The following is a 13,548-nucleotide window of genomic DNA, read 5'->3' on the forward strand; positions in this document are numbered from 1 at the left end:
ACTGATGACCTCAGAAATTAAGTCGCATAGCGCTCAGAGCCATTGGGCCATTTACCTTTGCAAGGAATGTAATTTGCGTTCCCATTTTGGTGCGATCTTGCTGGAACCTGGCGAAACGACAGGGAAGATATTGGCATCCAGTTCCTTTTTTCACAAGCAAAGTTTTCTCATAAAATTTACAAACATTACATATTGCCAAAATCAAATGGCTCTGAGCACTATGGGACTCAACTGCTGAGGTCATTAGTCCCCTAGAAACTTAGAACTAGTTAAACCTAACTAACCTAAGGACTTCACACACATCCATGCCCGAGGCAGGATTCGAACCTGCGACCGTAGCGGTCTCGCGGTTCCAGACTGCAGCGCCAGAACCGCGCGGCCACTTCGGCCGGCTGCCAAAATCAGATCATTTAGTCCATTAATCAGAATCAACAAATTACATCTTTAGGAAAAAACACCAAGGTATAAATTTGCATTTTTGACAGTTATTTTTCCTTGTGATTTGGAGTTTTGAGATGTTCATATTAAACACTTAGGAATCATCGCATGGGTTTTAGTTACAGAAATACGTGTGGTTTTTGAAACAGTTTATAATAATCACTCAGTTGAACACTATTCATTCTTGCTCGACAGTTGTAAAGGCGACGTATTGTAGGCGAAGTCAGTCGTGCTGCAGCATTCGCCGTTGCTGTTGTGTAGAGCGGCCACGGCGGCGTGCTCGCGATGTTGACATCTGCAGACGGGTGAGTCACGAAGATCTGCGACGGAGGAAGAAGATTGCGGAGTTCTGGACCGGTTGTGCTTCATGAGATCCAGTCAGATCAGGATACGGGGATTACACGAAACATTCGTAGATTGGGGCCAGTAACACAATTTTTAATACACATTACCTAAGAAGAATTTTGATTAGTACGTAGCTGTACTCACTAGCGACACTAATTTACGTCAGTTCGTTCGGTGATAGCTGAGTTACATAGTAGACATGTTTGCGTTGTGATAGAAAAGGTCTAATGTATGCTTTTTGTTCATGCACTTTACTGTCAGTTGACATCACGTTCGTGTTAGTTTCGGTTTCCACGCATTCAGTAGTGTCCTCAGAATACCGTACATTACACATATTTGTAAAGTATTTATCGAAGCTTTCGTTTCTTAAGCGCTTAGCTTCGCGTCGGCGTGTAATAAAGTCACACCTGACCTCACATTCACAAAGTTCTAGCGCTACAGTCTGTTTCACAGTTTATGTGCGATGCACGTTATCTGAGTTTCATTTTAAAGCAACAGCTCCTCACTGTGTTTCACTTCAGCGGGTCATCGCATCACTTCAGTGCTGTCGCCTGGGTGAGTCCACAAATTAAGTTCACCCGCCACTAAGAGCATCGTCCATATTCGACGTTAGTGCAAAGTGTTTCTGTTTATTTCAACAGGCGATATTGTATTATCACGCATATAACGTCTCTTTATAACACATATTTCTCTTTGCTCTTGTATAAAGAGTCCTCCCGTGAAATGCAAATTTAAGTGCACTACTTCACCACGGACAGTGCTGTTTACCATTGACAACTTACTACTCAGCCCTTGTCGGTATGCGTCATGTTACTTACAAATGTGCTCAAAGAAAAATCCCACAGCTTATGTACTCTGTTGTAGGTACTAACTATATGATTTACATAGTGCTTATGTTCTGTAATTTCTAACATTTCCCTCTTACAAATCTTCACGACATTAATTTCGTTGTGTGGCTGTTTACGGTAGTGAAGCCTAGCTTTACAGTGTGTTTTTAGTATACAATGGGAGGTTATTCGTTACTACTGGAGCTAAGGACATCACTGATTGTTTTTACCTCACACAAACTTGTGTGTACCGTTGAAATTAGTTTCAAGAAATAGTGCAGAATAGAAGTCTGCTTACGGCACAATGTTGCCATTTCACTACTATCCAACTAAAATCTCAGGACTTTTATTGCTTCACTTTAAAAAAACGACCCACAGTATCTTGCAGTTTATGTTTACAAACCACATATTAGGAATAAACAGAAAAATTATTTTACACAAAAAATCATAGCATCTAAACGAAACTTAAAATCTACTGTTAAAAAAACTTTATCATCTACGTGGTTTCTACCCTTTTTTTGTTTACTTAGAATTACATAGCAAAAGAACTGGAATAATTGCATCCATAAAAACTGTTACTACGATTACATGAAAACAAATTTCTTGTTTAATTTTCTCTTTATAATATTAATGAAATGACTTCACTTAAAAGATTATTCCTGAACTTCTACTACTAACGTGAAAGTTTGTTATTCAGCAAAAAATTTACTTAAGATTTACCTATGCACATGAAGAAAATAAATTTGTCTTGAGACTACTATGTACACTGTGAAATGCCTTACATACTAACACATTTAAAAATTCTTATAATAGTTACATAGGTACATCCACTCTAGGAAATGTTTACTCAGTAAAATATTTCTTTATATCCTGGTGTGTGTATAAACCTTTGATCTTGTTTGATTCTGAATGTGCTAGCAGATAGCTACAACCATGTGGTTTTGCTATTACTTTAAATAGTCCAGAAAATAACATTTGCCACTTCTTATTTCTTTTCTTCTTTGTTAAAGGTCTGTACTTTAGGTAGCATTGTGTCATATCGACATTTCGTCAGTTTTGCCCGATTTGTTAGAGAAATGACAGCTTGCCTTATTTTCTCTTTCCAACTTAATTCTTCTCTTGGTATACAGGGCAAGGGTGAAGACCATTCATTATTTTCTTTAGCATTATACATACGCTCATTTAGAGTATATTTTATTGAGATATGGGATAGGTTGCTTACTACTTCGTAATATTTTTTTATTAAATCTACCCATTTAGTTTGTTGTTTTGAGGCATATGTTCTTACAAAACGGTTAAACTCGCGAAAAGTTCTCTCTATTGGACCTGATTCGGCATGAAAAGAGGATATGAAAAATCGTTTTATACCATTTTCACTCAAAAAGAACTCCAACTTTCTGCTTGTAAAATTCGAAGGATTATCTGTTACTACGGCTTCAGGTTTTCCGACTTGTGGAATGTACTCTTTAGTGATTCTGTTAATGATTGGTCCTGTTGTTACTGACTTCATTGTATACAGTTTTACATGCTTAGAGAAAACATCTAGAACTGCTAATATGTACTTTACTCCTCCTCGTGCTGTGGGAACAGATCCTGCAACATCGATGGATGCTAGGTCGTGTGGTTGCCTAGGAATAATCTAATGTAATGGCTGGTCACATCCCACTCTAACATGCGACGGATTTCATTCGATACAGCCTCTCTGTTGTCCCACGGGACAGAATAGGTAGAGTGGCAAAATATTTCGTGAGGATTTACTTGCATTGGATACACATATCTTTTAATTATACCGGGCTTTTCATCAAAAACAGATATATATTTATTCGAAGGTTAATCAGTTCGTTCTGTTGTACAGTTTTTAAATAAACTGATTAATAAACTTTGCTTCGTGTTTCTTGTCTGCAAGACTGTATATCACATTGCTGTTGATTGGGCTGTGTCTGATCTGTCAACATAGGAAATTGATTGTCACGTAAAACTGCTTCTGGTTTTATGTATTTGATTAGGATTCCTTGACATAACTTACTGTGTAGCGGTTTGCATTTAATGAGCGGTAGGGGTATCCCCTTCCCATTCACTTTTAATACACATGTACCACAAGAAAGGTCAAGTACTGCATGTCTTTCTTGTAAGAAATCTACTCCACGTATGCAGCTGACTAGTAAACATTCAGAAACCAGGAATGTGCTCCCTATACCTCCATTACCTTCCACAACTAATACATGAGTCTACATACGTACTCCCTTTGACTTATTTACAAACGCACCAATGATCCTACAATTGTGTACCTGCAGCGTATGTGGTGTCTGAAGTTCAAAAATATTATTATAGAATTCTAAACCCATACAATTTGTAACCGCGCCCGGGTGGACAGTAACTGTGGTCGGTATTCCACCTACTACTGTGTGAAATGCAGCTTGGCTTGTTTCCTTTTCGGTTAGTTTACACAAATGGTATTCTTCACAAAGTTCATCACTCAGATTTTTGCCCTGATTGTACTTTATTAAATACACGCTCTCACGCCATTTGCCCGCTGTTTCTTCCGCGACCGCCATATGAGCGCTGTATGAGGTCGCATCTAGTTTAACGCTTCGGAAGTGCTGGGCATAGTGTTGCCCACCACTTCTATAATTCTTACTGGTGGCTGTTGCCTCCAGTTTTGTCCAGAAATATTGTGTTCAGCGGCACTGTTCGGTGGTGCAGGAGCGCCAGATGATTGGGTATTGGTTCCTGTATTGGGACGCCAATTACCGTTTGACTGCTGTGGTAACGGTTGCCAGCGGTTTGGTTGATTATTGTTATTACTATTGTGATTACTGTACCCTGGATGATATCTCTTGTCTTGCCTACGCCTCTTATTAAAAGGAGGAGAATTTCTTCCATCCCTTTGTCCTAGGTTATTATTACCGTTGTAGGATTGAGGCAAACTGTTCCAGTTTTTGTTACCATTACCATTTTTATTGTGGTATTGGTAATAGTTATTACTGTTGTTTGTTACTTGAGTATTACTGCCCCCGTTCAACTTCGCTTCTTCATGCAGCAGGCCAATAGAATCAAACGTTGAAATGAAAAGTTATACGTATGAATCTGGTACATGAAGTAGTTTATCGTTTATTGAGACTGATAATTTTAATTTTAAAAGCCATATGACTTCTCTTTGGCCATTGGTTTATTCCAGTATTTCGTCTTATTTTACCTACATATTGTACATCTCGGGATTATACACCTCACGCCTTAAACGTTCTTGTGTTTATGCTGACCATTACTTATTTAGAAAAGCTCTCTCGGATTCCTCATAAGTATGGCAATAATATATTACTTCACTTGCCCATAAGGCTCCATCACCTTGAATATGGGTAGCGACAAACTGTATTTTCTGTTTATAATTCCATGATTTTGGTAGTATACCACTGAAGCTTTTGATAAAAATAACGGTGTGGTAGTTTGCGATACGGTGTAAAATTTTGGAATTGTTTGTTTTTAGTAGACTCTCTTCCACAAGTATGTTAGAAAGAGAACTGGCACCCCAGGTTTACAAGCTACGTGAACGGGTTGCGGACTGGGCACTGTTGCCGAACAGCTGATTAATGTCGCTGCTCGAGATGTCACAGTCTGCGTCTCTGGCAACTTATTGACACGTTAATCAGACTCACCTGCTGCGTTTTGTTCGCTGTAAGCTCCTTTTTTTAACGTGTCTACTTCTTGTGGAAGTGTCTGTTTTCATTCACCTAACATGTTTGCTGCAGACAAAGCTTCGTTTGTCGCTTTCTTTACGGTTACAAGCATTTCGTACTGTAAACATTCTTGAAATTGGTTATCTTTCATGGTCAGTCAGTTCACAGAGTCAAGAGTAAAGTGATTGCCTTTATCTACAAACTTAACTGCTACAAATTTCTCCTGTTCGATAGTGAGTGGCTGTACTTGTGTAGTCATTTGCTGCACAGAATTTTCTGATGTATTTTGTGCTGCATTAACTTGCATGCCCTGCTTGGTTACATCATTGACAGCTTAACAATTTTGTATTAAGGCAAGTGCTTGTATGTTTTTCACATTTCATCTAATTCATCACTAATATTTTTGAAATTACTTTCAATTTTACTAAATTTTCTATCAAGGTCGTCACGAATTTGGGTGGCAACATTTTCTTGCATCTGATTGGCTATGGCGTTCAAATTTTCGTGTACTAATGTGGTTATATTATTCTGTATTTCAGTGGACGCAGTTTGAAGTTTTCTGTTTAAATTATCAGTCAGATTTTGAAATTTTGTGTCTAAACTAACAGTCATACTAGTTTGGGTTTTAGTGGCTGCAGTTTTGCATGTAAGTCTGACACATTTTTCTGAACTTCTTTAAAGTGTGCATTTTGTTCATGAACTGCGTAATGTAAGCCTTGCATCTGTTCTCTGAAAAATGTGAACTCCTCAGCGAAGTTAGTAGGTGCTGATTCACTCTGGGTGGGTTCTTGAGTATCTTTAGTCGTAGGTACATTTTCACCACCCGCCAATAATTCATTATTTTGCGTTTCGCTACTCTTCATATCTCGCTCTTCAATGCGCGAAAACACACAGTCACGAAATCCGCTAACACTTTGGGAAACAATACAGATTGACTGAATATAGCAACTTCCAAACGCACCAAAAATAAACGCAAAGTACGTCTGTTCAAAAGAAGCAAATAAAAATTCATTCAGCGTCTTTCTACGAGACAGTCTCACTCCTTCCGACCTGACTATGTGACCATAGACCAGTGTGGTTTGAAATTAGTCAGTGTATCGACTGCAGTTGAGAGATATACTCTAAAGAAATTAGTAAGTGATGGTACTGATTCCCCATGGTACACGAACTGGTCAGCAAGCTGTTGCGGAAGCTTCGAAAGGAGCATGCCAAATTTAAAAGAGCTCAAAATCCCTGAGAGTGGCGAAGTTTTACAGATACTCAATATTTAGCGCGGACTTCAGTGAGATATGCTTTTAATAATTTTCACAACGGAACTCTGTCTCGATACCTGGCAGATAACAAAAAAATATGCTGGTCATATTTAAAGTACACTAGCGGCAAGACACAGTCGAAACCTTTACTGAATGATAACAATGGTGATGTCACTGATGACAGTGCCACTAACGCAGCGTAACTAAACGCAGATTTCCGAAACTCCTTCGACGAAGAAGACGAAGTAAATATTCCACAATTAGAATCTAGAGCTGTTACCAACATGTGTAAATTACTTTATGAGAGGATGGCCTCTGGTCCAGATTGTATACCAATCAGTTTTCGTTCAAAGTATGCTGATACGACAGTTCCATACTTAACAATTATATATAAACGCTCAATAGCACAAAGATCAATACCCAGAGACTATAAAATTGCACAAGTCACACCAATGCCCACGAAAAGTAAAATTTTTGGATCTTGTACTGTGTTCGAACGTATTAATTACCTCAAAAGAAACGATTTATTGACAAATAGCATGGATTCAAAAAATATCGTTCTTACGAAACACAACTAGTTCTTTATTCGCACGAAGTAATGGCTGATGTCGACAGTGCATGTAAAAGTGAGCCCATATTTTTAGATTTCCAGAAGGCTTTTGACACTGTTCCTCATATGTTACTTCTAATCAAACTGCATTCCTGTGGAGTATCGTCTCAGCTATGCGACTGGATTCGTGAGTTCCTGTCAGAAAGGCCGCAGTTCGCAGTAACTGACAAAAAATCATAGAGTAAAGCAGAACTAATATCTAGCATTCCCCAAGATAGTGTTATAGGCCCTCTGCTACGACATAGGAGACAATCTGAGCAGACTTCTTAGATTGTTTTCTGATGATGCTCTCATTTACTGTCTTGTAAGGTCATCAGGTGATTAAAACCAATTGAAAAATGACATAGACAAGATATCTATGTAGCTAGAAAGACTCTAAATAATGAAAAATGTGAAGTCATGAACATGATTATTAAAATAAATCCACTAAACTTTGGTTACACGATAAATCACACAAATCTAAAGGCTGTAAATTCATACTTACCGACTACAATTACGAGTAGCTTAAACTGGAACGATCACATACATAATGTTGTGGGGAAAGCAAACCAAAGGCTGTGGTTTTTTTACAAAGCACTTATAAGTGTAAGAGTTCTACTAAAGAGACTACTTACAGTACGCTTCTCCGCCCACTTCTGGAGTATTGCTTTGCAGTATGGGGCCCGCCTGAAGTAGGACTGAGGGAACACATCGAAAAAGCTAGATGAAGTGCAGCTCGTTTCTATTATTGTGAAATAGCTGAGAGATTACCACAGACATGATACGTGAATTGGAATGCCAGTCATTAAAACAAAGGTACCTTTCGTTGCGGTAGGATATTCTCGTGAAACTTCGATCACCAACATTCTCCTCCGATATCCTGTTGGCGCCCACCTACATAGCGAGAAGTTATCATCATGATCAGAAAAGAGAAATCAGAGCTCGCCCAAAAAGATTCAAGTGCTCGATTTTCTCGTGCTTCGTTAGAACTGTAGAGAAATAGCTGAAGGTGGATCGATGAACCCTTTGCCAGCCCCTTAATTGTTAATGGCAGAGTAATATGTAGCTGCAGATGTAGAATAAATTCTGTTTCCACACAGTTAGTCGCCTGTCTCAAGACAAAGATTCAGTTTCTAACTGCAATGTTTGTCTTATTGTGTTTACCTTTTAATATAAGATTATCCCTCTTAGTGAGCAGATTACGACAGGAATTTGAATTTTTAAATTAGGTGGATAATTACACGAAATACTGAAAATCAAATTTTTTGCTGCCTCTGAAAGCCGTTAGACACGCGACGTGCACCTGGTACTGGGTTCCGTGGTAGCGGTTTAGTAATATAGTCATTTATACAGAAACAATCCTGTATCGAGCAGCATATAACGACCTAAATATTCTTTCATATGTGTTCCACGTTTCTTCTGTTGACACGTTCCTCCTCATACTGTTTACTGTGAATACAGGGCGGTTTTCTTCAGAACGTGCCAAAATTTAACTGGACATAGAGGATGCTCCACTGAAAAATTTTAAGTAAGGAACCTGTGGTCGGGGAAACCAACTGAAGGATATAATACGAATAAAATCACATTACTGTGTACTTTTTTATTTATTTTAATTACAGTTAACTGCAAATTCCATCACTGACACAACGAACCCACCATTTGTACTGTATCTTACAAAAGTCTGCTGAAATTGATGGCCATCAACCTCAATGTAAGCATGACATAGGCGAACAAGTTTCTGACGCACCCTGACAATTATCACTTGTGTGTTTCGAATTACTTCACGGGCAGCTACAGTTCTGGCTAATGATCCCATCTCCTATCCACCGGGGTCTCATACACAAGCTGGATTCGCATTCGGGAGGAAGACAGTTCAATCCCGCGTCCGGCCATCCTGATTTAGGTTTTCCGTGATTTCCCTAAATCGCTGTAGGCAAATGCCGGGAGGGTTCCTTTGTAAGGGCACGGGCGACTTCCTTCCCCGTCCTTCCCTAATCCGATGAGACTGCTGTCCTCCCTGTCTGGTCTCCTCCCCCGAACAACCCAACCCCCAACCCCACTCATACACATGTTACTTTAGATATCCCTGTAGGAAATAATCACGGGTATTCAGGTCAGGTGACCTCTCAGGCCGTCGAACAGGAACTCCTCTTCCAATTCAGCGACCAGGACATACAGCGTTGAGATAGTTGCGGACATCCACACTGGGGTTCAAATGGCTCTGAGCACTATTGGACTTAACATCTGAGGTTATCAGTCCCCTAGAATTTAGAACTACTTAAACCTAACTAACCTAAGGACACCACACATCCATGCCAGAGGCAGGATTGGAACCTGCGACAGTAGCAGTCGCGCGGGTCCGGACTGATGCGCCTAGAACCACTCGGCCACTGCGGACGGCTATCCACACTGAAGTAAGGCGATGCACCGTTATGCTGAATGGGCCTGTCCTTGATTAATAGTAATTCTGTCATTAGAAAATGTAAATACCACACAACAGAGCCACCTCATGCATCATGACTTCCTAGTAATCAGGCTCGTCCTCCTTGTTTGCTTGCAGGAAATACAGAACTTACATGTGAATAAACAGCACAGTACGGGAAAACCTGTAAGCATGCTAGTTGTAAATAAGCTGGAAAACAGTAATGCTAGACAAAGCGTTAGACAAGTTTACTTCCATATCTCCTTAAGGTGGCTTCTCCGACCCCAGGTTCCCCATCTCAAATTGTCCAGTGGAGCAATCTCCATGTCCCGCTACAATTTTGCACCCTCTTACGGAAATATCCTGAATAACCTTTGGTCCATAACTAGATATGTACCTAACTAGACTCGAAAATTAAGTTTCATATTTTGGTGCAATTCAGGGTAAATGCGTTTAGAAAGTCCGGATACATCGTTCTTAAATATGACAAGGCAGGCAAAAATGAGAATAAAGGATCCGACTAGTAAATCGGAGTTCCGTGGTTCCTTAATTTTCTGAGAAGTAGGAAACGGGTCCTGCAACAATTTGTCTATTATAAATACTTTGGTTTCCACGGCCGGTGTCAGTCTCATTAACATCCTTCTAGGAGTACTGGAGCGTCTTCTTCTATTATAGCTTAAATACTGCGAGGGCATGGTGAAATGCGCCCGTATTTTTTATGTGAAAATTCTCAAATCTTACTAAATGAAACAAAAGTTCTTTACGTTCCACATCTTTGTTCTTTATATCTACACATTTATTACTTAAGCTAGTCACGGTTTTGACGAACACGTTTCTCTCAACGAGAGAATAGGTTCGTGATACCGTTACTGTAGAATTTTTGTTGCCGAAGCCACAACCTCACCACTTGTCCATCAAAGTGAAGTCTTTGGAGGTGTCCTTTAGCTTTTTGAAACAGGCAAAAATCGCATGGGGCCAAGTTGGGACTATATGGAAGATGATCGATGAGAGTGAACCCAAGTCGCCGGACTGTTGCAGATCTCGCAGTGTTCTGGCATTGACACGTTAAAGGAGAGAGTGCTCCAAGTGTGGACGAAGTTTTCGGCAGTTAGAAGTTGGATTATAGCATGCATCAGCTTTCAGCACACCCCCGTAAAATCAACTGACGTTCCGAAAGTATTGTAGCTGCATTCATGAGGGCAAAGGCTGTGAGGAACACCGCGACAACACGGCTGAAACGACGGTTTGAAACCTTCCCTTGGAAAAATTTATTTATTACACGGGCTGGTAAACTCCTTACGTTATTTGAGTTTCAAACAGCTGAGGAAAACTGAACGTACTCAGACATTTCTCTCTTTACTTATTCTGATCAACACTAAACTCACACACAATATTTTTAGCGCAACACAATCTGAATTTCAATAGTCCACAAAAATCTTCGTTATTCGGACTACTGCAGGACAGCGAGCACCAATACTTCCAGCTAAATAAAAGATTCCAACTACTGAAGGCACTAACTACTGGTAGGCATAGTTAGCAAATTAAAGATTTTGATAGAGAACAAACAATGTATTTACCTTAATAGTGTTCAAAATTCATAATATATGTATCAGTTCATGACATCAAGACTTACAAATTTACTCTTTCTGATGGGCACTCGTCCAGATCATCCGCTCTCAAAACTCCGCCATCTCTCTCCCCACATCCACCACTGCTGGCGGCTCACCTCCAACGGCGCAACGCTACAATAGCGGATATTCCAGCAATGCAAACCAGGCACAGACTTCACACAGCACAGTCAGGGATTTTCATATAGAGCGCTACATGACGTTACCAACATAAAAACCTAAAAAGCCTACTTACAGGTTTATCTACTGTTTTACTTGTGTTATAAGAAGAAGCGGCGGTATATACAAACGATTCTAATGACTGTATCGATGATGTAATTGTTTTGAAAGATTAGAGGTTAGCGGCCTGGCGACGTGAGGTCACGAGAGACGGAATTTCTTCGACGCCGTTATCAGTCGGGTGTGAGCCGCCCTCGTTGACCTTTGAGTGCGACTCTGCGGCCAGCAGCGGCGTGCAGGCGGCGGCCGCCGTCAGCTCTCACGTGGCCTGTTTCTCGCGCCAATCCAATCTTTCTAGAGTGGGCGCCCAGGAGGGCAGCCGTAACGGCGTGCTCGACGACGGCGGCGGCGGCGGCGGCGGCGGCAGCGGCGGAGGAGACGGCCGTCGGTCAGGCGCGAGGGCGGCCGAAGCTGCGGGCGTGGCGGACCAGGGAGGCGCTGGCGGCGGCGGCGGCGGCGGCGGGGGCGGCGGGGCGGCGACTCATTACTGGAAAGCAGGCGGCGAGCCGGCAGCCCGGGGGGCCACTGCTCGAGCCGCGGGTCGCAGCCGAGGAGAGGTGGGCCGGCCGCCTGCTTGTGGCGTTCCATTTACGAAAGCAGTCGCATCCAGGTCACCTTCAGCGACGGTGACGGCTCACTCCACGCACGCGAACAGCTCCCAAAAATACTGGACTGAAGTACCGAGAAGAGGAGGGAGCGATGGAATCAAATTTCATTCGGATAGAGGGTACGTGATATTTCAGTGATTAAGAAATCGAATCGAAATTACAAAGAACTTGGCAGTATGAGTCCACACGCAAGTAGTTGACCCCGTGTGGTCTGGATGCATGCACTGATTCGGACGGTGAGGATCTCGGGCAAACTGGCAAAGAATTGTTGTGTCTGGTCCTTGATACCTGCGCTGTGACGGAGTTGACGTCCGAGCTCGTCCCACACGTGTTATACAATGTCTAGTTCCATTAATTTGACCACTGCCTAGTTCGACGTCATCGTGCTATACTCACTCACAGACAGCAGGTGGCAACACCATCAGTTGAATAGGAATGTGGAAATGAGAATGGATTAATAATTTCTCGAATAATTGAAAAATTGATTGTAAAGAATAGCTGAGAAAATTTTGAAGGTAATTTATCAATATGTGCACAATCCTGGGTGAACTTTATCTCATTCCATTATCAACAGACCTTGAATATCGTTATATTGAAGATCAATAAACATAATTTACATTACGTACTGCTGCTTCCAGTAGTGTGTGTGGTACCAAATAATCACCGCAGCCATTGAAATGGTCGATCTCTCTGTTCAAATGTTCAAATGTGTGTGAAATCTTATGGAACTTAACTGCTAAGGTCATAATTCCTTAAGCTTACACACTACTTAACCTAAATTATCCTAAGGACAAACACACACACCCATGCCCGAGGGAGGACTCGAACCTCAGCCGGGACCAGCCGCACAGTCCATGACTGCAGCGCCTAAGACCGCTCGGCTAATCCCGCGCGGCGGTCGATCTGTCTATAATTTCTTAAACAAACACGAAGCACAATACTTTTAGTATATGTGAACCAAGTTCAATAGATGCGTATCAAATCTGAGTCATTACCTTCACATTAATTACATTGTGTTTAGTGTGACAATGTCGATGCAGGAACGCCGCTCCAGATACGTCGTTAATTATTCTTGTCTGCACCGAACCTCTTGATGTAGGGTCTCAGCGGCGAGTGAAATGATGAACAGGTAGGAGTTGAACTCATAACCGTGCGAAAAATATTTCTTTTTTAATAACTTTTATAATACTTTTCATAAACAGTTAAAATATTTTTAAGAATGCTGGTACGACGGATCCAAGCACACGTCCGTCCATTACGACTTTCCGAAACAAAAGGGGTGAAGATAAATGAATTAATAAACTGAAGAGCATATTTCTTACATTTTTTCATACAGTTATTTAACAATGTATCAAAACATTATCATTAACACAAAACAACTCGTTAATTTACTTTTAGCGGTGTCTTTGGTTAATAGCTCATTCAGTTTACATATAGCTTATATGTGTGTGTGAAATCCTATGGGACTTAACTGCAAAGGTCATCAGTCCCTAAGCTTACACACTACTTAACCTGAATTATCCTAAGGACAAACAAACAAACCCA

General features: G+C 41.0%; 1 protein-coding gene across 1 annotated transcript in view; it reads left to right on the forward strand.

The window, feature by feature from the left end:
• The first annotated feature begins 723 nt into the window (after positions 1-723).
• LOC126481903 (uncharacterized) overlaps positions 724-13,548 on the forward strand; it is a 53,390-nt gene continuing 40,565 nt past the window's right edge. The window contains exons 1-2 of the mRNA XM_050105860.1: positions 724-743; positions 11,622-11,952. Coding sequence (XP_049961817.1) covers positions 724-743; positions 11,622-11,952 — 351 coding nt within the window. The remainder of the gene's footprint in view (positions 744-11,621; positions 11,953-13,548) is intronic.

Source organism: Schistocerca serialis, chromosome 5 (assembly GCF_023864345.2).
Source record: "Schistocerca serialis cubense isolate TAMUIC-IGC-003099 chromosome 5, iqSchSeri2.2, whole genome shotgun sequence".
Taxonomy (NCBI): domain Eukaryota; kingdom Metazoa; phylum Arthropoda; class Insecta; order Orthoptera; family Acrididae; genus Schistocerca; species Schistocerca serialis.